Source organism: Syngnathus floridae, chromosome 16 (assembly GCF_059516105.1).
Source record: "Syngnathus floridae isolate MCC-2025c chromosome 16, RoL_Sflo_1.0, whole genome shotgun sequence".
Classification (NCBI taxonomy): domain Eukaryota; kingdom Metazoa; phylum Chordata; class Actinopteri; order Syngnathiformes; family Syngnathidae; genus Syngnathus; species Syngnathus floridae.
The window spans coordinates 6,380,985-6,405,335 of record NC_142428.1 but is presented as its reverse complement, the minus strand read 5'-3'; the positions used below and the strand labels follow the sequence as shown (position 1 = coordinate 6,405,335).

The 24,351-nt window shown below is 41.3% G+C and overlaps 3 protein-coding genes across 5 annotated transcripts; 2 read left to right on the top strand and 1 right to left on the bottom strand.

Moving 5' to 3' along the window:
- The first annotated feature begins 360 nt into the window (after positions 1-360).
- On the top strand, positions 361-3,814 carry cipca (CLOCK-interacting pacemaker a). The gene is made up of 4 exons (XM_088356397.1): positions 361-539; positions 1,201-1,318; positions 1,828-1,997; positions 2,582-3,814. Exons 2-4 carry the CDS (start codon positions 1,213-1,215, stop codon positions 3,299-3,301), a joined length of 996 nt encoding a protein of 331 aa, XP_088212523.1. The 5' UTR covers positions 361-539; positions 1,201-1,212; the 3' UTR covers positions 3,302-3,814.
- zdhhc22 (zDHHC palmitoyltransferase 22) lies at positions 3,610-6,891 on the bottom strand. Its single transcript, XM_088356398.1, has 3 exons — positions 6,804-6,891; positions 5,611-6,168; positions 3,610-5,530 (listed from the first exon to the last, which is right to left on the bottom strand). The coding sequence occupies exons 2-3, from the start codon at positions 6,164-6,166 to the stop codon at positions 5,259-5,261; spliced, it is 828 nt and encodes a 275-aa protein (XP_088212524.1). The 5' UTR covers positions 6,167-6,168; positions 6,804-6,891; the 3' UTR covers positions 3,610-5,258.
- tmem63c (transmembrane protein 63C) lies at positions 5,316-23,572 on the top strand. Of its 3 annotated transcripts, XM_088356393.1 has the most exons (24): positions 5,316-5,542; positions 7,544-7,687; positions 12,360-12,579; positions 14,121-14,200; positions 14,593-14,680; positions 14,789-14,826; positions 15,415-15,557; positions 16,306-16,357; positions 16,449-16,557; positions 16,736-16,809; positions 16,912-16,992; positions 17,054-17,174; positions 17,307-17,440; positions 17,523-17,645; positions 18,311-18,464; positions 18,535-18,641; positions 19,358-19,444; positions 19,516-19,581; positions 19,669-19,831; positions 19,918-20,023; positions 20,386-20,553; positions 20,623-20,735; positions 20,803-20,877; positions 21,558-23,572. In XM_088356393.1, exons 1-24 carry the CDS (start codon positions 5,535-5,537, stop codon positions 21,786-21,788), a joined length of 2,685 nt encoding a protein of 894 aa, XP_088212519.1. In that variant the 5' UTR covers positions 5,316-5,534; the 3' UTR covers positions 21,789-23,572. The 3 variants fall into 3 exon arrangements, with proteins under 3 accessions (XP_088212519.1, XP_088212521.1, XP_088212520.1); XM_088356395.1 differs by lacking the exons at positions 5,316-5,542; positions 7,544-7,687 and adding an exon at positions 8,077-8,226; XM_088356394.1 differs by lacking the exons at positions 5,316-5,542; positions 7,544-7,687 and adding an exon at positions 8,290-8,596.
- The last annotated feature ends 779 nt before the right edge of the window (positions 23,573-24,351 follow it).

Sequence of the window (24,351 nt, the reverse complement as noted above, 5' to 3'; positions counted from 1 at the left end):
TTTGATTCCTAACTGCATTATAAGTCAAATGTTTCCCTCTAGTGTCCGTAAGAACAATTTCAGTGCTGATGAGAGAGATGGACAGAAGACACAGCAGCGCACTGAGGGTTAATCTTTTGCCTTGTGGCTTTTTGGGGAACTATGAATAATAACAATAATAGTAATAATAATAATAATAATAGTAATTATCATTATTGTTATTAATGATAATAATTATTATTATTAATTATTATAATTATTGTAAAAAAAGTAACCGCTATTTTCCAGCATTATTATTATTAGTTATTGTAAAGAAAAAAAAGTAACCGCTATTTTCCAACAGGGGGCAGCAGGGACACAATAGTAAAGTTTGGAGCTATGTTAGAGCAAAGAAGAAGAACGGGAGCAACTCCGTCGTATGACGTCAATTCTACCATAACAAGAAAACGGGAAAAGGCTGAATAACAAGACCTCAATAAAACCAACAACAACAACACACACATACACACGCTGCCTGGGTCTATTTGACGGGTGTCTGCTTTGAATCCTGATTCTTATTGGTAAGGCTTTTAATTTGAGGTACATGTTTACATAGATGTTATTGTCTCTCGAAGCGCTGGTTTCCACGCCAACTATATACGTGCTAATATTAGCCTACGTGCGTTGCAAATAGTTTTTAAAAAGTTCAACTGCAAAGCCAATGATGTCCAATAGACATATTGTTTAATGCAAGCGATTGCGGTGGCTCTGATTGTTAGCCTGAAGTTTGCGTTTGCTTGCTAATGTTAGCAGACGTCGCAACAACGCGCTGGCACACCCCCAATTTGGAATCGTAGCACACGTGACTGTAAAATTGCTTTCTTGTGAATATATGCATATGAATTATACTGCATTTGTTTACCAGATTCTGTTTTTCCTTGATATGATGAATGTGCATGTTCTGTTTATGTCATTGACGCCACTCATTATAATTTGCATGATTTAAAATCAGCGTCATTCAAATATTCGACGAATCTGAAAATTAATTCCTGCTTATAAATAATTACCAAGCTAAATTGTTTTGAGTTTTATTGTTTTGTTTTGCTGATCAATTACTGTTTCTTTATTTACCAAACAAATCATGGGATTGATTCCAGTGATGATTCCTGATGAGACAAGCCAAAAGTCATAACAATGTTTTATGTTCGTCAACTTCATTCAATTCAATTTTATTTTCTGCAGGGTGAGACAAACATGAGCACCTTTAGGCAACCTGTTCAACACCGGACATCATCCATCACCAGGGTAACACACCATGCCACATCAAAACAGGATTTGGAACGAGATTCGGGATTCTCAGGTTAGAATTTCGTGGTATTCTTGTTTAGATAACAATTATTCTATATTTTTGCTCAGTGTTATCATACCATCGAAATCTGGAGTAAGAGAATTATGAGACAGCACTTTACTGAAATGCATATTGACAAGCCACAATGGGACAAAGTTCTTGTGACAATCCTTGTAGGTTTTGCTTTCATCAACAGAGTGTTAACAATCGTGTCCACTTGTGTACGTTTTTGGAGAAAGAAAAAAAAAAGGTCAATCACAATCAGAGTGGGAGATCAAGGACGCGTTATGTGTCTTGTGCTAGGTCAGTGAGGTCGGTCTTAAATAACGAAAAGCAATCACCTGCACTGGTTGAAACCTCATTGGGTTGATGGTTGTTGTTTTTTTTTCCCAGAAAGCCTCAAGATGCTAATCTACATCTGCTGACTGTTTCCATGAGAATGGATTAATGTTCTCCCACATAAAGTGGTAACATTAGACTAGTCAAATGTGACGAGCTGACTTGTATATCATCCCTTCCAGATGCCAGCTCTGAGTACCTGAGTGCAGTTGATGGGACCGACTCCGAGGATGCAGGCAGGAGAAGGTCTGCGGTCAGCCAGGACACGGCCGGACTGCAGCTGGCCGTGATGGGAGGCTCCTACGCTGGACTTTCCCCGATGCTCATTATGAATAATTTTGTCCTCAATCAGGTAAAAGCAGCATGAACAAGTATCTATCTACCTATAGCATTGTATTGTGAAGACAGATACTCAATTGACCTAATTGATACTTTTATGCTTGTTGATCCACCACAACTGAGATATTTTATATGTAGACCACAGGTCCCAGTTTTTATTGCTATTTTTATCTCTATATTTTGTGTCTTTCCGTACTGCCGCTCGATGACCTGATAATCATTTACAGGAGGGTTCATTTTGTTACGTCAGTATCGATTCTCAATCAAGCAGTTCATGCTTAAATCCTCAAGCGGTGATTTGATTGTTCCAGCTACACTGGACTTCCTGGTGGTGTGCGTTTACCAGCTTGAAATGGATTCTGATGCGATTTCTCTGACCGTGTGGGTTCTTTGTTGTAGTGTGCATGTTACCATCTGGATCCTGGATCACATCAGGAAGTGTAATTCAAAACATACCAAAGTCAGCGGCAAACTGTGAACACATCCTTCGTTGTTGAAGACATTTGACATCTGATTCCAAAAGTTGATTAAATCTCAAATGTCGTATGATCTTTTCTTCTACTGACATAGTCGATAATCTTTTCATATTGTTTTTAGCCATCGCAAGTGACTCCAGCTGAGAAACAGTGGGGCTTCCCCTCATCTCTTGATGTCATGCCTCAATCTCAAATGCTTCTCCTTCAACCTATGATGTCACCAAAAACAACCCCTGAAAATCTCCCGCAGTCAAAAATGTCCACCCTCAAGACCTACCCCAGAATCGCCCCGATCCCAGCGGACACACCCTCAAAGAGGTCAGGATCTTCTAGAATTAGGGGCAATTCATCTTGGGCTTACGACCAGCGACACAGAAAACATGGCAACAGGCAGCACGCCACCCCCACCCCTGACCGAGAACCTCAGGTTCCCAGCAAATCTAAGTTTGACGTATCAAACAACCAAAGTACTGTGCCATCAGAGAGCTCAGAGCTTCTTCATGAGAAGTGTCTTTCCTCAGGGACCTCCGTCCCCCCCAGCACATACCACTCTAGGACCGACCTGGACGACAACCAGCTGTGTCCTGACATTAACTCGGACGGCTTCGTGGCAGAGAGCAATAAGTTGAAGCGTTTCAGCAATACTTACAACATCTTGAGCAACTCCGGCCTGTTGGGCATCACCTTGCGCACCAAGCAGCTGATCAAGGACAACAAGCGCACCCAAAGTCAACTGCAGCTTCTTCAGCAGCATACGGCGCTCCTGCTGGAAGCACTGGGAAGTGGAGACCCTCAGTTGTGGACTAAACTCCAGCTCTGTCTGCAGGACTTTAATAAGTAATGCTACATGGCTAGCATTTGCTAATGTGAGAAGCCAGAATGTCACCAGCCTTTTATGTACGCTTTCAATTGTATTTATTTTGTTACTGCTGTATTTGTGCTATTTTTTTTTTACGCTTGTTTTTGAATGTAATGACATCATCATACTATTATAGCTAAAAAGCATATCAGACTGTGCACTTTAGAATCTTGCTATCTGCTTGCTTTTTTTAATATGTAAAACTGAACGGCTAACTGTGCCTTTCGTATGTGTGTGCTTACGTTAGAGCTTGAATTAGCGTCATAGTTCGTCAAAAAGTAAACAAGCCATACAGTACATGGGTGAGTTTTAATGGCAAGTTGTAATATTATACAGTATTTTGTTTATTTAGACAGTCAGTCGTATTAAGATGGTGTCCTAAACAAATCTGTCCTGTTTTTAATAGAAACAAATTGTACCTTTCTTTTTGTGAAGCGTGCCTCTTGTTCAAAAATCACCTTGACCATTGGTCATAAAACTTTATTTGAAAAGTCATTTATTCTCTGTCCATTTTGATTAATCTGCGACTCATTTAAATTCAAGATGTAACCTTACATGGTGTATCTCCTGAGTGCTGTTAAATTGAAGACAATATTATAGCACTTAGGATTTACATATTTACCAACCACACACAAAAACCTTTGTAAGACTTAAAAGTATTTGATGAAATCTTAAATCGTCAAACAGTAGCTGCTTTATACCAATGGAAAGTCCTTAGTATTAGCAATGTACAGCAATTGCTTCATCTGTGGAGCCATTGTGTATGAAGCACATAAGTATGACATGATATTATGGCACATTGTGATTTATACCCTGGATAATATCACTGTGTAGCCAGCCCATCATCAACCAGGCTGCCACATTCTCAAGAGCAGACAACAATGTTGCGTGGATGTTCGAGGATCACTCTTGCCTGCTAGCCCTTGACACCGAATGTAAGAACTGTAAAAATACATTTCCTGAATGTGCTTTGCTCTGTGTGTGGAGGAGCATTCAAGAGAGAGAGAAATGCAAAGCAAGGAATGTTTTTGAACCTAATTTAAATATTGCCTTCTAAAACGCACCTTAAAAGACAAATGGATACTTTTATGCTCACTGTGTATGGCTCCTCTCCTTAAAGGAATGTATGGCAAGAAATACACCCAAATACAATGAAACCTCTGAAGTTGAGTGGAAAAACACCAGCAAATTTGTTTTGCTTTTTAAAAGTTGTGATGATAAACATAGAATAGGCAATGAAACCTAATACTGACAATGACAAATGTTTGACTGCTCAGTACAATATCGGCAGTAAAATAGATTAAACACTATTAATTAACCTAGCAGTTATTTACATAAATAGCATGTACCCGTAAGCATAATGGCTAATGAATAGCCTGTCTAGAGAAACTTAAATGGCACATTTTATTTTGTGTACTAACATCCTACCCACCCCCCAAAAAGTCATAATTGCCTATACATGCCAAAAGATGGTGGCAAAGGCTTACTTTTGTCTAAATAAAGCTCCTCAGTCACTTAAAGAAAAAGCAATAGTACAACACTTAGCTTTGACTAAGGGATTAAAACAGCTAATTATTCTTTACCTTCAAATTGTCAGTAGTGTTGATCTATCTTAGCTGGTTAATTTAATAATTAATCTCTATTGTAAATACTACATTACTTTTTGTTTTGATATTAGAAAAGCACAATCCTAGTCTATTTGTTGAGCAAGAAAAGTATTTTTGATCTAGGAAAGAGTAAACATTCTGTTCCAGGGTCAATTTGTGACACCAGAGAACCTTTCAAAGTCTGCTTTTGTGCAATTTTACAGGTTTTGCAAAAGTCTGGAGAGGTTCCACTCTATTTTGTATGTATACAATTCACCTTACATTTATTCCAACATGTTTTTTTGTGTGTGATCTATTGGAAGCTGCTGATAAATGAATAATAAGATTTCTGGTCAGTCTTGTTTGAGCGCCTCCTCAGGGAACATCTGGGCTGTGTGCACCGGCAGAATGAGGCCCAGTGCCCAGTTGGAGCCAAACACATCCGTGAGGTTGCTTCTCCAAGGGCTGCGGTTGTCCACCAGCTCCCCCCTCTGCATCTGACACCAGGTTTGGCCCCGGGCCACCAGCAGCACCTGCTGGCAACAAAAGCCTGCGCACACCAGCCCGATGCCCAGCCACACATACAGCATCAGCACCAGGAACAGCTGCAGGCCGGAGATTGTTCCTGGATGGAAAGGTAGGACTTTCATCCTTAGTCATACAGCATCACAAAGCGGATTTGTTGATGGAAAATAAAAAACTCACCCGTGAAGAAGTAGCCAGTGGAGAGAGGCAGAAGGGTCAAGAAGGTCAGTGGGTTTTCAAAAGAGATGGAGTACTCCACTGTGAGGAAGGCCACACCAAGAACCAGCGAGTACAAACACGTGCACGAGGTGTAGATGCAAAACATGATGAAGTAGCGCATGTTTTTGTTCCCGATACAATTCCCGGTGAAGAAGCAATGGTGATCGCGTTTGAGTATAACTTTCTTGCACAGTTTGCAGAAGTGGCGGCCATTCAGGAGGTAGTGGGCGTCCACTTTGTCCGAGCAGTGCGGGGAACACACCGGGACCGCCGTCTCGGTGGCGCTCGCTGCGGGGTAGAGGATAGTCATTGTGTAATTCCCAAGGGCGTTGAACATCAGGAAGAGGAACAGGAAAGTGTGAACAGTCGCGGACCCTCCTGGCGACGTGTTGGTGCTGGGGAAGATTGTTGGCATGAAGAAGCCAAAGTGCAGGATGAAGGTGACCACTGTCGCTGTGAAAAAGTATGCAGGGGCCACGGCGTTGAGGAGCCTCAGTTTGAGCATCCGGGTGAACATGCCTGTGTCGGAGAAAAGTCATTAATCTTAGTTTCTGCTATTTACTGTTTTTCATTAGTGGAACCTCTGATTGCAAAATAAAATTAAAAAAAAAGTCATCAATCTTAGTTTCTGCTATTTATTGTTTTTTATTAGTGGAACCTCTGATTGCAAAATTTGAAAAATAATTCCAAATTTAATTTGTTCCAAGACCCCATTCCAGACAAAATCAGTTAGTTTGCAAAAGAAATAAACAAGGGAGAGAGAGAGAGTGAGTCAGCGAGTCAAATCTCCTGCAGGAAAAAACTAATTTGACCAAATTGGGTTCCCTGAACCCTTAGAGGCCACAAGTGGAGCAAAAATAACTCGCCCTCTGCACGGTGCTCTGCTAACCTACAACTGAATCGTGTTTGCGTGGAAGATGACAGTTTTGCTCGTGATTCAGAGACTCGACATGGAAACACGGGGATGACCCACGGCATGCCCTCCTCAAAAAAAACACCATACGGCCACACACACTTACACACTGACAAACATGGTCTTCACCCATACATGAATTATTTAAACATCGTAATGACGTCATTAGTGTGATTTTACGTAGAGGACAAAGAGAAGCGCGATGATGGTGGCGATTATGGGATAAGAATGGTCGTTATACCTGCAGCGGTGGGGAGCTGTCCTTTCAGCACCACGGAGCTTCCTAAAGTGCAGCGGTGCCTCGCAGACCTCTTTAACTACTCGCGGCACGCTTGCGCCTACCTCTATCGCCCTGCATTGCCTCCTGCTGGTGGGGATGCCTTGGTTTAATACTTTTTCCCTTTTTTCTTCCATATTTGCAAAGGTGTTTATTTGAAAGATAAATTATATTGGCCTACATGTGTTACACGCTCATTCATTTTAAGACTCATTGATGATTAGCTGGCCCGATCACATTAAAAACACACACCCACATACAAATAAGGTCCTTTGTCACTGAAGTGTGCCCTCCCCCTATTAATGTTGCACTGAACGTGCAATGTAGACTATTTTCCAGCAGGTAGCACTGCAGCCTCTCTGAAGTCTTAGAATAACTTGTATGTATATAATTGCCCGTATAGTATATTTTTTGTAATTAAGTACACTTACACACCTTTACAGAGGGTTTACATTTAGGCTTTTGCTGAAATAAAGGATATAATTCAGTTTGGTACTTTCCACTTATTAGGTGCCTTAATTAGGTGCCTACTTCTACCACTCCTTTTACACAAGTATCTGTACTTCTACTTTGGTAAACAATATGAGTAGTTATGCCACCTCCAGCTTGCAATGTTTTGTAATTAATTCGCCCATCTTCAAAGAGTCAATTAGAAAAAAAAAATCCTGGACTCTTCATGTGTTTGCTTCTTGACACTCCCTTAGAGCTGCGCGCTGGCAGGTGAGGAACTTTCAGACGGTCCCTGGAAAGGTGGGAGTTTCTTGCGTTTCTTGGCTGGAGAAGACAAAAACACTACAGCGGCTTCTCCTTCCTTACAATCACGCCAGCCCACAAGCGTGCGTTTTGAGGTGAGTAAGCTTCATTTGGACGTTCTCTGTGCGCACTCTGATTAAAAAGCGCTTCGGTGGCTTTAATTGCGCCATTTATGTCGCAACCGTTTTTCATCAAGTTGAGGTAGGTGGCTGACGGTTGTGTAGACAGTTGTGATCGTTGCAGCAGGAGAAGGGGCGAGGGGTCGCTTTGAAAGATCGCGCACAATCCTATTTAAAAGACTACTGATGGAATCTAGACTTTTGCAACGCGATGACATCATATTCAGTGTTTGGTTTTTTAATGCGTGTGTGGTTATATGGTGAGGGTGAAGAAGTCTCTGGCAACGTGCTACACCCCAAACAGGCTCTTGTTTCTTTTTTTCTTTCTTCTTTTTTTTTTAATACAACCTGCCACCTCCTCGTTGCACTTCATTATTTGCTTTCCATTCACTTCTTATCTGCCTGCTCCCCCTTGGAAGATAAAAAGCCTTTTGTGATTTAGTCATTAGACCACGCTGTGCCCTTTATCTGTCTCGTTTGCAGTCACGTACATGCACGCACAAAGACATAATTTGGTGAGTAGCTTGACCTGTTGAATCCAAGCTAATTGCATTGCATTTCATGTCAACACTTGATGATGAAACTATAGGAACCAATTGCAATATATCACATTTTTTGATGACTTGGGTGTGTGTGTGTAAAACCCAAATGCAGCACACCAGAACACTATTAAAAAACTGCACCAGTAACAAATTAGGGAGTTGTCACGCAGTTCAATTTAAAGTCCAGACAGAGAGTGCAGATTTGGGTGGGGTTCAGGGCCCAGGACATATAATGCTACAGGATCCATAGATAGCAGGAAGGGGAAAGTCACACATACGAAGGAAGAAATATTGGGGGACAACAAGCTAAAGGGATTCCTGGCAGAACCACAAGGATGATTTGGTAAGGTGCAGACAGGTTTGGCAATGAAAGATCAACCACACAAAAAATAAGTGCTGGATTAGTCAACGAGTGTGATGATCAAAATTGTCGATAATTCAATAGTTGATGAGTTCTCATTTATTGTTATGTGTTTGTTTGATGATTTCTTTTGTTCTCAAAAGTGCCTTGTCTGCTGCTCCTGCTGAGGGAAGAATGTCTAATATATAATGCAAATGATATCTGGATATGGAAATGTACAGTAAATCTTGAACCAGTAAACCATTTGATAAGTATTCTGTTGTTTAAAGAAAGACACAGACTTGTTTTTAACCAATACACTATGTTGTTTTCAGGGTATTGCTTTAATATTTAATCTAAGGATAAAGTAAGACTTTCAATATTATGCTGGTCATTTTCAAGCACCATACAAACATTAATATTTCAAGGTTCAAACATTGTGCAAGGTTATTGACTGGCTGGCTGTGTCTTGCTGTGTTAAACGCTTGTCATCCTTCAGCACCACAAGTATGTGAACAGTTCCAGTTGCACTTCAGCAAGATGAGACAAGTGGAGGGAGCCAGAATAGAGATTGGGGGTCATCTGTTAGTCAATAAATATCTCCTATTTCCCATGTCAGTGTTGTAGTGAGCAGAATAATGCGCTGTCACAGTACAGCTAACGTGATATTGTTTTTCTAGAGGCTGTAAACGAGTTCAAACTGAATTGTAGTCATTTTTTATGGTTTTGAGTCCACAAAATGTGGATAAATATATTGACTAGACTACAATCTGTGGGAGTTAAGTGGCAATTAGTCGTGGCAGTTCAATTCTTAATGCGACATATGTAAGCCGAGTGCTTTTTTTTTTTCGGTCCTGTGACAGCGGCAGTTTGGTTTATATGTTTTTTACACAAAAATTAACATCATCGTTACAGGCTATCTTGCAAATGTTTTGTATGAGTTTTCACTTAAATGGTTTGAATGGATGAAATCAGCTGTATTAGTGCATTAGTCAGCAGTAGTCAACAGTCAATGATTCAATTAGGCCAGTCTGTTCATTTTAAGATCATTTTCCCATCTCGTTGAATAGAGTGGAAATGATCCCAGACGGCTGGAGAATAACAAGCTAAATAAATATGACACTAAATGTTATTTAAATGTGACATTAAGGTTGCCTGGAGGGTTTTTACAAAAACCATTTGGATTTTGAGTAAAGCTGGGATGTGTTGCATAGAAATGGGATATGTTTTAGCTCTGAATAGAAGAGGCCTCTGAGGTGTTGTCTGTTGTAATGAACAGTGTTAGTGTTTGGCACCAATGTGACTCATATTTTCTCCAGATATGCTTGCGCAGGCTTTGTGAATTGTCAAGGAATCTACAGCATTTAAGATGTTGTGGTTGCAATTTCAATGCATGCTGGAATCAAGTCGTACCAAGATGCCAGATGGGTTCTAATGAGTGTCGTCCATACAACAGCAGAGCAGATACACTAAACTCCCCTGGGGCCCTACTGAGCATGTGCAGCCAGACAGGAAGCAGGTGTTTGGTTTGTTTGCATGGCTCGAGTGAGTAGTCTGCTCATCGTGGTGCCGAAGCTCGTTCGGCCTGATGCAGTATAATCATTTAACCCCGCCCATTTCACGCAGCCACAGTACAAACTGAGTGATACATGTGTCATACTTTTGACTCATCTTGTCAAATTGACCGAAATATAAACATTCTGATCTGTGATCTTAATATCTCTCTGGCAGTGTCAATTAAAATTTTCACCCCGTGCTTTGTATTGACTCATAATAGGTACATTTGACCGAGTTTATTTTGATCTAAAAAAATAATAATTACTGCTCAGTTGCCGGAGTGTTAAATAAAGGTTACAGTCGGGGCTGTCACAGAGGGAACAACAGCTCTGAAGCTCTGTAATTTCATGCTAATTGCAAGATGGCCCCGAGGGTTGTCTGCTCTCTCCCTCTGAGTGACTGGCACTTGATTAGGTGCACAGGCTTGAGAGCCCACACAGACGTCCATTTTATTTATGGTTCATTTCTCTGGCAAAACAAGCTAATATCTCTTCCAGGCAGGTCATGAATCTTGTTTGACAACAGAGTCTGTCTAGATCCGTCCAAGAACGTAATGATTGGTGCTTGCTTTGGGACATGTTTTTTTAATAGGATAACTGGATTATTTGTAGTTTGGATGTCACTTTAAATTCATGCATGACAAAAAGGGATGTTTTTTTTCTTGTAGCCGTTTCAGTTCCGACTCTAAGCAACAAATGAATCCAGTAATCATTTAATCAAGCTTAATTTTTTTCGAGAGACTCTTCTGAGGTCTAATGCAAGTGCTTTGTTGACAATTCTGCCTTTGCAAGGAAAATTATGGATTGATTGGTGACCTTATTTTGCTCCAGAAGTCGGGCCTCATGCAGTGCTTTTGTGTACATCCACAGAAATGACCGCATACCTTTTTTGCCCGCGTGTGACCTTTTTTGCTGACAATGCTAAATTGCTAGTATGAGGAGTGACTTTGTGTTTTCAGTGGTTGTTAATGAGTATAAAGTAACGATGCTCCGAGATAATGTATGCAGCAGGCACTGCTTTACTGGAACACTAAGCTGAAGAGTTGCAGGGTGTCACTGAGTCACACATTCGTTTTGTCTGTCACCTAGGAGATGACCTCCTCGGTCACACACAGCTATTTGGGGGGGAACATGCCAGTTGGCAGAGTAGTTTGCTCTTGTCAAATACAAACTTACATCCAGCACCTGGGATGAGCACAACACAGACTCCTCTCACGCTGCCTTGCGAGATTAATAACATCTGCTGCCTCGGCTTTGGTGAAATGCACGAGGGAGAGGATTGGATAAACTTCAAGTTCAAAAGGGTGAGAAAGAAATGGATAGGACGGGATGAGAGCGAGCGTGTTGGACCGTTTAGCTTTTGAAGCGTGTGATCTCCACAGCGTGGAAAATGCTGAGTCACCCGGTGGCCAAATGTTGCGTGAATCCACACGGTGGTCAACATCCTGCTCTTTTTTTTCTTCAGATCTTTATCATTTCTACACCATATTTAGTTCTCGAATGGTGTTTCTTTGTTGTGTTCGGTTGTAACAAATATAATTCGTATTAAATTGTCAATCAATGATTGTGCACAGGGGAAATGTGATATCGAAGTAATGCTTTGTCATTGCGGCCGTATTTTTACAGAAAGTCTACACAAACTGAACAACTATGACTATTGATCTTGTGTGTGCCCGAGCATTATTTCTGCTTGGTGTCTGTGGTCATGACAGCGTGAATGATCATATCCTTTGCATGATTGAAATAAGAAGGTATTAGAAAAAAAGGCAGGACTCAGCTGTTCAAATATACAGTTGAGTAAACAAACCGTTTTATAGTTGAACTAAGCCGCTTCATTTTCTCTACAACAATACGGCGTCTCCCTGCAACAAACAAGGTTTTCAAGCCTAGCATATTGATTTGTCTCTTTTTTAATGTGACACCTCAATTGAATTTATCAGACTGCGAAAAAGACAAATCAATGGCTGCTAATAGAATCTAATGATCATTAGGCTGAACCATCCAATCTCAGTTAGAAATGCCCATAACAGGTTTAGAGATCATTATTAGCAAGTACATGCAACATTTTTCAATAGCTCCTCATGTTAGGTATTGATATTAATACTTGGTGCCTGAAAATAAAATATTAAATCAAATGAAAATATTTTTCCACTACTTCTTCAGAACACTCTAGAAGTCATTTGTTCATTCCCTGTGTTTTATTTATCCAGGTATGGTCCAGTGCTGATGGCTGCGCTGTTCATATCCAGAGCGCCCCCTGTAGAAGGGAGGCCTGTGGTGCTGAGTGTCCCGGGCCTCCTGGATTTAATCGAAGACGAGAACAGCACAGCGGAGAGATGCTACCGCTCACACTCTCGCAGCAGTGTCCTCCAGGGTCTCCCCTTTGGGGGGATACCCACCGTCTTGGCCGTCAATGTGGTCCTGTGGATGGTGAGCATTGCATACTCGTAAAGGAGTCACACTTCCATAAGGTTGCTATGGGTAACCGGTTAGTAATATTTGAATTGTACCTGAATGAACCAGCATCCACTGTTGTACTGAATGTCAGATTGATGCATTTGATTCTGTGGGGTGCGGAAATCTAAATATCTAAAAATGTCTCTATTCAGTTTTTGTATTCCTTGCTAAGCTCATTCTCCTCAGAGAAAGCCTCTGAAATCAAATCTGAGCTATAAATTGACTCCTTCAGTAATGGGGGCTCCTCAACTGTGACAAATGTTGCTGCTGTGAATAGATTTGTTTCAAAGTATTTCAGGCTTAATGTAGAAAAGCGTGAACAGGAACAAAAACAAATTTCAAAGTGCCACAGTAATTACAGTCAGATTTTAAATTACTTTTTTTTCCCAGCTGGAATACAAAGTGTTTATAAGTGCACACAAGGCTATTTTCCTCCAGATAATAATAGTCTTCCGTTCTCAGCTGTCAGCTAACTGGTTTCTGCTTTCAGGACTTGTCAGGATCCATTCTGTTCTGATATCACTCTCAATCTGCTACCTCCATGCTTTAATTGGCTCATTTCATCACGGTTGGTTGTCAAGGCGACGACAGAGGCTTGAGCACTGTCTGTTAATGACAAGCATGAGTCAAAGCATGCTCTCCCCTAGGTGGCAGGAGCACGCCTCTGCATCAATTCCATCATCATACAGAATAAATCATCTGAGGTTATTGGAGGAGCGTGTGCCCACACATCAAGACTAAGCCAAATAAAATAACAGATAGTCGATGGATGTGAAGAAACAGCTAATTTTGACATAATCTCTCCTAAATGTCCTCAAGAGTAAATGATTTAAGGCCGTCATTGAAATTGGACTTCCATCAGCATTTTTAGTTCTTTTTCATTCATCTTTCTGTTTGATATTCAGACAGAACTATTAAGGATTAATCCACCTGAATGATTTATTTTTAATCCACAATTCTATATAATCCCATTTTAGGAGAGTAAATTTGCTTCTTTTTTTACTCATTCAATGAGCCTTTTCAATTTAGCTATTGACCGTATCGGTTGAGTGCACAGCATGTTACTATATTTGTGTGTGCAAATTGACCTGGCTGTCAGTTTCCACGACAACCGCATAGTACTGAAATGGAACAAGTCTTGTAATAGTAGTTTGTTATTGTGCTCACATTACATGAATTGCAATCAATGGTTCATTTCAAATGTCATCATGTTTTGTTATATTTTCATTAGCCATTTTTTTTTTCCTCAGAGGAATTGATGCTATAGTAGAGTGAACACTCTATTAATAGTAATCACAAAGACGTGAAATGGTTAGTGGTGGCCATTTCATCATTTTTATGGGGGTCAAACAACTTTTAGAGCGTACTATTGGGACAAATTAGACTGCAACATCATTCAAGGTCTTTTCTAGCGATTTAGCATCATTAGATGATGCAAGTCTAATGACATTTTGTGCTGTTCTTGCAAATATGTCTTTGTGTAATGAATTGTGCATGTGTGGTTGTGTTCTCAGTTCCTTTTACTCATCTTCTCCTGTCTGAGGAAGGCTGCATGGGACTATGGCCGCCTGGCTCTGCTGATGGACAACGACAGGTGAATTCATGTCTCTGTTGAATGTGGGGATATTAGCTGCTCCTTGGTAAGCCTTGGGAAAATGTAACATGGGAGCCATACAAGAAATCCATGAAAGCGCACGTTCCACGAGCGCTCCCTGCTGGTTAGAAACAATACTGCATAAGACGCTCTTCAACGCATGGCCAGTTTTTATTTTGTTCTAATCATCTAGGCCTGGCAGAAAGAGTGATTTCGATGGAAATGCATTAAATATTAAATTAGATATTGTAGTTTAATTATGTTGCTTAATTTGCACCCAAGAAATACTCACAATAGCTGCAAATTGAGATCATTTAAACCTCGCCTGGAGTGACATTTCTGCTTATTGGATTTTTTTTTTTTTCATCATTTTTGTTGTTTTCACATTTCAGCCTGACATCCCTGTTTTATGGAGAACCGAATGAGAAGGAGAAGTCTCCCTCAGAGTCCAGCCCTTCTGATACCGAGACCAAGGACATGGTGAGTTTTGCTTTAGTGGTGATATTTTTAGTAGCTGCTAAGGTGAACATTAGTGTCATTGGCACACTGCATTCAAAACTAATCTTGTGCATGCGTCTGTTGTTCCAGGGGTTTTGTTCATGGCTCACATCTCTTTACCAGATGAAGTAAGTTGACCTTGACTTTGATTTTTTTTTTTCACATGGCGCTCTGTCCTCAAAGCTGATGTCATCGTAAATTCTAAAGTCATGTTCTCTCTCATTGATGAGCAAAAACAAACACGTCTGGCCTCATGTAACCACTGGTGCCGAGGTTTCCCACTGAGTATTTGCTCTGACTCTGACTGACATAACAGATTCAGGGTTGTAAAAAAAAAAAAAAACAATTTCCATGGTGTCCATTGGTTTTCATAGTATTATGGTAGGGTTTGGCTGCCTGTTTTTAGCTCTCGTGCCAGTGGCTAACTCTGGGATCCTTGGGAAAAGTGTAAAGCCACCCTGTAAGTTTTTCATGTGTGTGGGCTGTTGTGAGACCAGCATCCTTCTTCTTGTTTTTTTTTTGTAATTCTATTTTATATTCTTGGTTTTTCCAAACTTCCTGTCTGGTAACCACCAAACCAGTGGTGCCACAGCTTTACACTGGATGAGTGAAAATATACAATACTTTAATACATAATGACTGTCTATTTTAACTTTAATATATTTGGGATTTCCTTCTAATAACCCTCTGACACAGTTTTTTTTTTTTTTCTGCAGGGATGAGGAGATCCGCAGCAAGTGTGGCATTGACGCCGTAACTTATTTGTCCTTCCAGCGCCACATCATCCTGCTCATGACTGTGGTGTGCCTGCTGTCTTTGGCTGTGATCCTGCCAATCAACTTTTCTGGGAATCTCTTGGGTATTTTGGCTCTCATTTGATGGATTTATGGAAATCTTTTGATACCTGGGCCTTCAAAGACAGTAGCACCATTTTAAATTGACAATTATAAAGCAACATAACTATTCAAAAATGCAGTAGACATCTCCTGGAGCAGTTCAGAATGATTTGTTTTTCATCACTAACAATATGAACCCACCGGGAATGCAAATAAAATTTTGCTTGAGGCCCCAATTAGCAGCGCAATTTTAATGGAGCACAATTTTGAGAATTTAAATTGAGGAGCTTTGTTTCATCTCATCATACACACGAGGGCATCAAAGGTTGGGCGGCACACAAACCCGACCGAGTTGCTAAATAGCAGCGAAAACGCCTTTTGGCACTTGTGTGTTTATTTTATTGGAAGTGTTGAGCAAGCCATTCTTATAATAGGATGAAGGCAGGATCCATTTTGGGGTCAAAGCGGAGTTGGGCAGTCCACAGAACCACTTTATTGCCGCTGTCATCTTACGGAGCAACGTGCCACCCATGTCATTAAACAAACCGTCGGTAGTTGACACACTGCCATAGCAACAGCAAACAAAGAGCGACCAAATTAAGCCAGTTGGGCATAAGTGCGAGTAACCAAATGTTGTGAGAATTGTCACTTAGATGATGAGATCTTTCACAAAGTATCTGAAAATAGTAAAGGTCACCTCACCAAAACGAGGAGGTTTCCTTTCGGTCCAATTAAATTGTTTCTCTCTGTCACGTTTCATTATTTTTACAGAAGACAGTCCTGAGAACTTTGGAAGAACAACACTGGCTAATGTTAGCGCAAAGTAAGTTTAACGCAGCGTGCTTGACAGCTCATGTTATGTAAACCGTGAAATGGATAGTTGAGACTGTAACAATGTTTTTTTGGCCGCACAGGGACAGCTTCCTGTGGCTGCACGCCATATTTGCGTTAGTCTACTTTGTCATCACGTTCCTATGTATGGCTCACCACGCCGTACGGCTGCAGTACAGAGAAGATGAGAAGGTCAGTTTTTTGCCGTATTGGTGATTAGATGTTTATTATTATTAAAGATTGTTACAGACAAGGGCGTCATGGCCATCGGGAATATCGGGGCAGATTAGATTGACATGGCAGACTGAAATTTGAATAAAAAAATCAAATATCCTATTGTCCACATACTCAGTGTTATTTGCATTTCCAGGTTGCAAGAACATTGATGATCACATCCATACCCAGAGAAATTTCCGACCCAGGATTGATTACCAAACACTTACAGTAAGCATATTTTCCCTTTTTTTTTATATTTCAATTCAAAAGTTGAATTTCCCTGCATAACGTTAAAGATGATTGTTCTATTGTCTCCTTTTTTTCCTGCAGTGAGGCTTACCCCAGTTGCACTGTCACCGACATACGCTTCTGCTTTGACATCAATAAACTAATGAGGCTGGATTTAGAGAGGTAAAGTCTCACCTTAGAATTTATTATTTCCACTCCAGAATCATATGACCTATTTTTACAGGCGCAAGGCCATGAAAGGAAGGCTGTACTTTGCCACAAAATCCCAAAAGGAGGGAAAGGTCATGATGAAGACCCACCCGTGTGCTCAGATATTCTGCTGCGACATTTGTGGCTTTGAAAAGGTATACTACATAAATGTTGCATGATATAGATTTTACTGCACTAACAGTAGATGTCCACTGGGTGGCGCTGCAGCTCAAATGTAGTGCAACTGCTTCTCTGATGGTCTTGATGGAGCAAGTGTAACTTTGCAGGTGGATGCAGAACAATATTACAGCGAGTTAGAAGAGAAATGGACAGATGAGTTCAATGCTGAGAAGAACCACATCTTTATGAAGCGGCTTGGGATCGCTTTTGTGACCTTTCGAGATGAAAGGATGACTGCTGTGTGAGTTAACTGGAAGCCATCAAAGCAATCCCCCTTTGGCCTGACAGTGATTGATTGCAGTAGTTGGTGTTTTGTTTTGCAGAATTGTGAAGGACTACAGTCGCGTTCGCTGCCGTAGACGACCTCAGCAGTCCAGCATCACCACCGTGGTCCAGTCTCAACAGTGGGGCATCAGCTACGCACCAGCTCCCAGTGACATCATCTGGTTGGTGTTTGCGCTGAGTCCTGTCAACCCTCGTGTATTTGTGGTTTGCTTGTTTTTAAGAATCTATCATCAGATATTTGCAGAAAACTCATTTAAAATGTATGTCAACTTTAAAAAAGTCACTTGGGGCCTGATTGCTTTTTTCTTTTTTCCTCCTCATTAGTGCAAATGACTGCATCATTTTTGCACATTTAATCTGAGAAACTTTGACAATGTTCCTAATAATTGGGAACTGTGAATTTAAATCAGAAATTTAAAATTCCAACATCTCATTATTGTTGGTTGCAGTTTGTTTAATCGCTCAGCTCTCAGGAAAAGGTCAGCTGGGTTTTTGCTTGCCTTCTCTTAGGGTTAACATCAAGCTCACTGCTAACTGTTGATGATTGGGTTCGCTTTAATGTTCCTTATCTCCAACAGCAAATGAAGCCGCCCCACGCAAATTATATAACACCAGAGTGATGCATATGCAATCAAGAAAAGACTGTTTATGCTTCATGTTGATTGGTTTCACTTTATTTTTGTATTTACCAGAGAGATGGAACTTATCTATCTCTATAAGGGTTTTTCCTTTTTTTGTTTTTTGTTTTTTTTATATTGGCTATTTCAGGCCTATTTTAGTAAATACGGTCAAGTTGAGCTCATTATCCATCCACCTCCCCACTCAGGGAAAACCTGTCAGTGTGTGGATCCCGCTGGTGGCTCCGCTGCATCCTCCTCAACATCCTCCTCTTTCTGCTGCTCTTCTTCCTCACCACTCCCGCCATCATCGTCAACACCATGGACAAATTTAATGTCACCAGGCCCGTGGAGAGTCTGCAGGTCAGATTAGGAGGCCAAGTGTGATTAAAGCTGCCGCTTGTCTAAACACATGTCTCTCTCTGCCCGACAGAGTCCTATCATCACTCAGTTCTTCCCAACCCTCCTGCTGTGGGTGTTTTCAGTCCTGCTGCCATTTATTGTCTACTACTCGGCCGTCTTTGAGTCCCACTGGACCAGGTACTTAGCGTCTACTCTGACTTTTGTCATTTTTCATCCATTTCCTTTTCACCCCGTCGCTCTCGTTACTCTCCTTCCTTCTGCCGCCGCTCGCACTGTTATTCTGGGAAGGTTGTCATAGAGATCTCCATGCGAGGCCAGCGATACGCACAGCAGTCACCGAGGAGCGGCGGGAGGCGGAGCGGAGCAGCCGCATACGGGGAGACAACCTCATGCAACACCTATGAGCACCCTGTCTTTACATAACCACCCCCACAAACGTGTTGTGCAGGCGTGATGTGTGAAGGACCGAATGCAAATCAACTGTTTACTGAAGTGAAAAAGCCTAGCCCGTGCTAATGAGCCCGCCAGCTCCATAACAAGTCAACTGATACGCCATGGCGTGATTTCTCATTATGTATTAATCATTCTTAATGGCGCTCCAGAGGTATTGATGTACACTCATTGGGCACATGTGGTACAGCTGAACAATTTAATGACATGGGGGGGAAAAACATTGTGAAGTCTAAATAGAATATATTCATCATTGTGCTTGTTTGTGCTGCATCTTGTCGCTTTGCAACCCCGCAACAACTTTATTTAAATAGCCGCGATTGGCTGGAAAATAATCTGCAGTGTGCCTCTCATCAAAAGTTAGATGTGATGGACTCCATCTTACTCATGACTCTGAGGAATCTGTCTACATTGCACGTTATTTTTGTATTTTGTTTTCTCAGATCCGGGGAGAACCAAGTCACAATGCACAAGTGCTTTTTATTGCTGGTTTTTATGGTCCTCATCCTACCATCGCTTGGTCTGTCCAGGTACGTCCACAGAAACAAATAAGCTTGCACTTTGGACTTTAACCACTCTGTATTATATATTTCCTCTCTAGTCTGGACTTGTTCTTCACTTGGCTCTTTGATATCAATTTCCTAGATGAAAAGGACATCAAATTTCAGTAAGATGCAGAATGTGTCCTGCATATGTATTTAAAAAAAAATTCTGGAACATCATTGTCAATCTCATCTTTTTGTATCTTTTCCAGGTGTGTTTTTCTCCCCGACAACGGCGCATTCTTTGTAAACTACGTGATCACTTCCGGGCTGATCGGCACCGCTATGGAACTGCTTCGTATCCCGGCGCTGACGGTGTATGGCCTTCGCCTATGCTTTGCAAAATCTCAGGCTGAGCGGATTCATGTCAAACGGGTGAGCCGGTTGCCTCCTTTGGAGGCTTTATCGAGTTTTCCTGATTTGGTGCTCAACTTCTCGTGTGCTTATGTGTAATGATACAGAGTCAAACCTATGAGTTCCAATTTGGCCTGGAGTACGCCTGGACCATGTGTATCTTTGCTGTCAGTGTGACCTACAGTATCACTTGTCCGATTATTACACCCTTTGGTAAGTGACACACACTTAGCCTGGTGTTTGTGTCTGTCAATCCCTAAGCCTCACTCTCCGCTTCTGCCTGCCAGTCCAGAGCAGACTGCAAATTTGCTGCCCTCGTCCCAGACACTAAGACGCGCCATATTTTTAAAATGCCAGACACCCACTCGCTCGCCTATCTATGGCGGGAGCCAAACAATTGCCGTCAATTTACTTCTGCAATCAAATGGAAGGCAGGGAGATTCATAAAGCATTATAATATTTTTTATAATTTACAACTACACTACAGTGAACACAAATGTTATGAATTTTTTTTATAATTTTTATTTCTTTGAATTGATTCTCATGATCAAATATGTGCAACTGCACCCCTTCAGGTCTGCTTTATGTGATCCTGAAGCACATGGTTGACCGCTACAACATCTACTATGCATACGTTCCAACCAAGCTCAACCAGCACATCCATCGAGCCGCTATCCATCAGGTCATCTTGGCTCCCATCCTCTGTATCTTCTGGCTGCTCTTCTTCTCCGTTCTCAGATTAGGTATAATCCCGCTCCTCCGTTATTATCTGCCATGATTGCACGGTGATATTATGAATTATTACTTCACAGGTGCAGTGCATCCCATAACCCTGTTTACTTTGGTGTCCCTGCTCTCCTCCATTGCCGTTTCCTTTTTCCGCTTGTGCCTTAAAAAGCAACAGGACAAGTCAACAAGCTACCAGGTCAGCGTGATTAAACCTAGTTATTTTTAATAATTGATTTTAATTTTCTAGGTTATGTTGATTTCAGATGTCTAATCAACCAGCAGAGAGAACGCTACCTGATACAGAGAGGACTGCAGTCACTTCGACCACAGCGTCTAATGTAAAGTAACATTTTTGCTTGTTTTATTTACAGTTTGCCATGTTTTAAAGTTGATAAGCAATATGCATGATTAAGTTTTACTTTTGAATTATTTTGATCTTCGACTGAAACAAGTCCACCGGAGTGGTGCATTCGTGTGCACTCATTGTGTCCCCCGAAACAAAATATGCCTCAAATGTCAACCAAAACTTGCACTTCAAACCTTTTCCAGGCATAATTATTTTATCAAGAGAACAATGAACTTCCAACTCTGAATTCCACCAATACTTCCCACTAAGTGACAATATTGCTCTGCAAACATTCTCCAGTTCCCTCTTTATTGTAATTGGCTGGGCGTCTTACGAAGTTTGACTTTATTTAGTTGTATTCTCTTTTATTATACGGTGATTAACTTTTCCCTACTCGTACCACAGGATGCAGTGTGCACTTACATTTTAAAATATGATCGTTAGGAATGTTGAAATGTTGAAACATTGCCTGTACGGGCCACAGAAAGAGTATACATTATACTTTAGTGGATTTGCAAAAAGAGTTCTGAATTTGGATCAACTTGGAAGCCAGCAAAGCGTTACGGTAGCGATTTTGTTGCACTTTGGAATTCCCACTGTACTGAAAACCATGACCCCCATGACCCCATCGACTGAGTAACACAGCTCCTGTATACATTGTTGTGCCTTCAGCTGTTTGTGGCATCCGTCCTGCTGGAGCCAGAGCTTGCGTTGACCCCCATGCCCTCCCCGGCCCACCACAGCTATGGCGCTATGGCCAGCTCCCAAAATTCAGCCCATGGCCCAACAGAAGAAGAGGAGGGAGAGGAAGAACACACCCAGACCCGTGAGACTCGGCTCCAAGACCCCCCCGACACCTCCCGCTCCAGCGCGCTCATGGACAGCCCAGTGGGCTACCAGTAATGCCACCTTCCCCTTCCCACGTGTAACACGTCACCTGAGGTTGCTTCAAAGCCACGTTTGCTCTCGCCGCTTGATCTTGAGACTCCAACTTTGCTCCCTCACAAGAGTGGAGATTACTCATATGATGGGAGCTGGAGTGGACATAATGAAAATACTGGATCCACCTTATCATATCCAGAATATGTCTCATACACCCGAAGTACCCGCCAGTCGCGGTAAATTCCATCCTCCTCCATGACTCTTTACCCTCAAGCAACTCAAAGCAAACTGTGTTTGGATATCTGTCACAAACGCTACACACGAGTGGAGGTGAAAGATCCCACCAGTGTGGGTAGTGTGAGCAGGCTCGCCCTGCCAGACTGACAGAGCGGTCCGGGCTGGAGTGATATCTGGTTGATGGCGGCCAGAGAACGACGAGGGTGCAGCGAGTTGCAAAGCCATCTGCGGTGAGAGAGCTGACAGACGGAGGGTGCAATGTAACGCAGAGATGTACTGTAAGATATGTACACTCTCCAACCTCTAGCGCAAACGGCGCTTGTCGAATTTACTTCAGCATTTATTTCTACTGCTGTATGTTATTGGTATCATGCGTTGGCTTTTTGAATTGTTGATTATTCTCTTTTGATTGGGTAGTTCAATGTTTCCCAACCTTCATTAAGCCAAGGCATGTTTTTTCATTAAAAAAAAAAAAAAAGCACCAGTCACCGACTACTACATAAATATCATTAAAAGTCTGCCATCTAGTGGAAGAGCATGTAATTAATTTTCCTGCCACTACATATCACGGGCATAGATAGATGGAATTTTTTTTTTTTTTTTTTATTGAATCAATGGGTGAATTTAGTGAAATGTATAATTTGTTATTCTCTAAATTCATAATAATATTCTATTCACATTTTTTTGCTTCAATCGGTACTTAGACCTCCATCACATTCTCACTTATGTGGCATGCAGCAAGGGAAGAACAATTCTGACACAAAGGCCGGACCCTAGATTGGAACCCCAAATCTCAGAAGTGTAAGGCAGATGTGCAAACCGCTCATAAGCTACACAGTGCAGCCGTCCAAAAATTTTGGAGCGAATGTAATATGATTGCAATATGTCCCGCCGCCCCACCCCGCAATCGTCTCATTTTGCTGTGCCTTGAAGAACCACACCCTTTCTTGTGACAATCTAGCATGGCCTGAAATATGCTGCATGAGCTGAAGACTACAGAGCAGGCAAACTAATATAAAATGCTGTTTAAAATTTAAAAAAAAAAAGTCATTGGCTTTATGGTTCTTTTAGGCAGCAAACACCAGTCGTTGTGAGCTAATTCAGACAAAATGAAGTTGTCCAGTCAGATTCCACCTCATTTGTCCTCAAGTATTTAAATGCAGCATGTCAACAGATAACTTTGCATCTAAGGCAATGCCAGGTTTGATTGGCCTTAGTATGGACAAGAAAGTCCTAAAGCTTTTGAAGTCCGTGTATATTTATGACAAATGAATTGTATCTTTTGATGAAGATTAAGTGAAACAGTCCAACCTCTGCAAAAAGTGACATTGTGTGGACCCAGATCAAATGTGTATTGTGTATTTTGATTTGATCAAGTTGATGATCATTCAAATGTACTTGCCCTTATCCAGATGTTTCTTTCTTGTTCATCCTATTTGTATGCGTGGCCATATTCAAGAACAACATCATTTGAGAAAAGAAAAAAAAAATCATCTTTTAGTCTTGTTCCCATTGTCAACGGTCTTAAGTGCTGTAATCTGAAATAAAATTCCATTTGGCTCAGTCCATTCACTTTGTACCGGGCCATTGAATTTTCTACATTGTTCAACTACCTATCAGATGTTACCGATAGATCCAGAAGGTATTAAAAAAAAAAAGAAGTCTTCACACCCCTGCCCAAATCCCAGGTTTTTGTGAAGTAAAAAATAATAACTTAAAAACTTTTTCAACCATATACAGTCTTTTTCCTATGTCTGGGGTAGTATGCCTAAAATTCTGACCTCACCTGACCCTCCCCCCCCAAAAAAAACTACTTGAAATGTTCTAGCGCGTAAACTGCCGATGAAACAAAATACCCCTGACCAAGAATACCCATCAGGCTGTTGCCGCCCCATTAATGAATCTAAAAGTATGTAAACTAATGGCTGAAGAAGTGTGTCTGCATACGAACTAGCCTCAGCTCATGCTGTGGAATAATTTACTGGCTCCCAGAGCCACATTAGATGAAAGGATGGAGCACTTAATTCCAAAATGCAACACCATGTTGCAGTTTTTCTATGCTTAATGTGTGTTTCTTCTCGGGAGTGATATGATTCCCAATTGTGCAAGAATTATTTTTTTATGCCTCTTTCAGATCATTAGTATAGCAAGTATCAGATATGAATTTAACCAAGAAGTGCTCTGCACTTGTATGTATTTAGTATTTTTATCTCCATTGCTAAGAGTTCCTAACAAGAACATTGTCAAGTCCCTGACTTTTTTCCTCTGTCACCCGTGGCAACATGCTTTTCCATGAAAGGTGAATTCCTCCGAGTGTGCAACCCGTCACTCTCCTCCCCTCTCTCCT

Bases quoted from the DNA above. Each gene is read 5' to 3' on its own strand.
- tmem63c (XM_088356393.1), top strand. The intron at 19,445-19,515 runs GTACGTCCACAG...TTTCCTCTCTAG, and splicing joins CCATCGCTTGGTCTGTCCAG to TCTGGACTTGTTCTTCACTT. The intron at 19,832-19,917 runs GTGAGCCGGTTG...GTAATGATACAG, and splicing joins AGCGGATTCATGTCAAACGG to AGTCAAACCTATGAGTTCCA.
- zdhhc22 (XM_088356398.1), bottom strand. From the start codon at position 6,166: ATGTTCACCCGGATGCTCAAACTGAGGCTCCTCAACGCCGTGGCCCCT. The intron at 5,531-5,610 runs GTGAGTTTTTTA...CTTTCCATCCAG, and splicing joins CACTGGCTACTTCTTCACGG to GAACAATCTCCGGCCTGCAG.
- cipca (XM_088356397.1), top strand. From the start codon at position 1,213: ATGAGCACCTTTAGGCAACCTGTTCAACACCGGACATCATCCATCACC. The intron at 1,319-1,827 runs GTTAGAATTTCG...CATCCCTTCCAG, and splicing joins ACGAGATTCGGGATTCTCAG to ATGCCAGCTCTGAGTACCTG. The intron at 1,998-2,581 runs GTAAAAGCAGCA...TATTGTTTTTAG, and splicing joins ATAATTTTGTCCTCAATCAG to CCATCGCAAGTGACTCCAGC.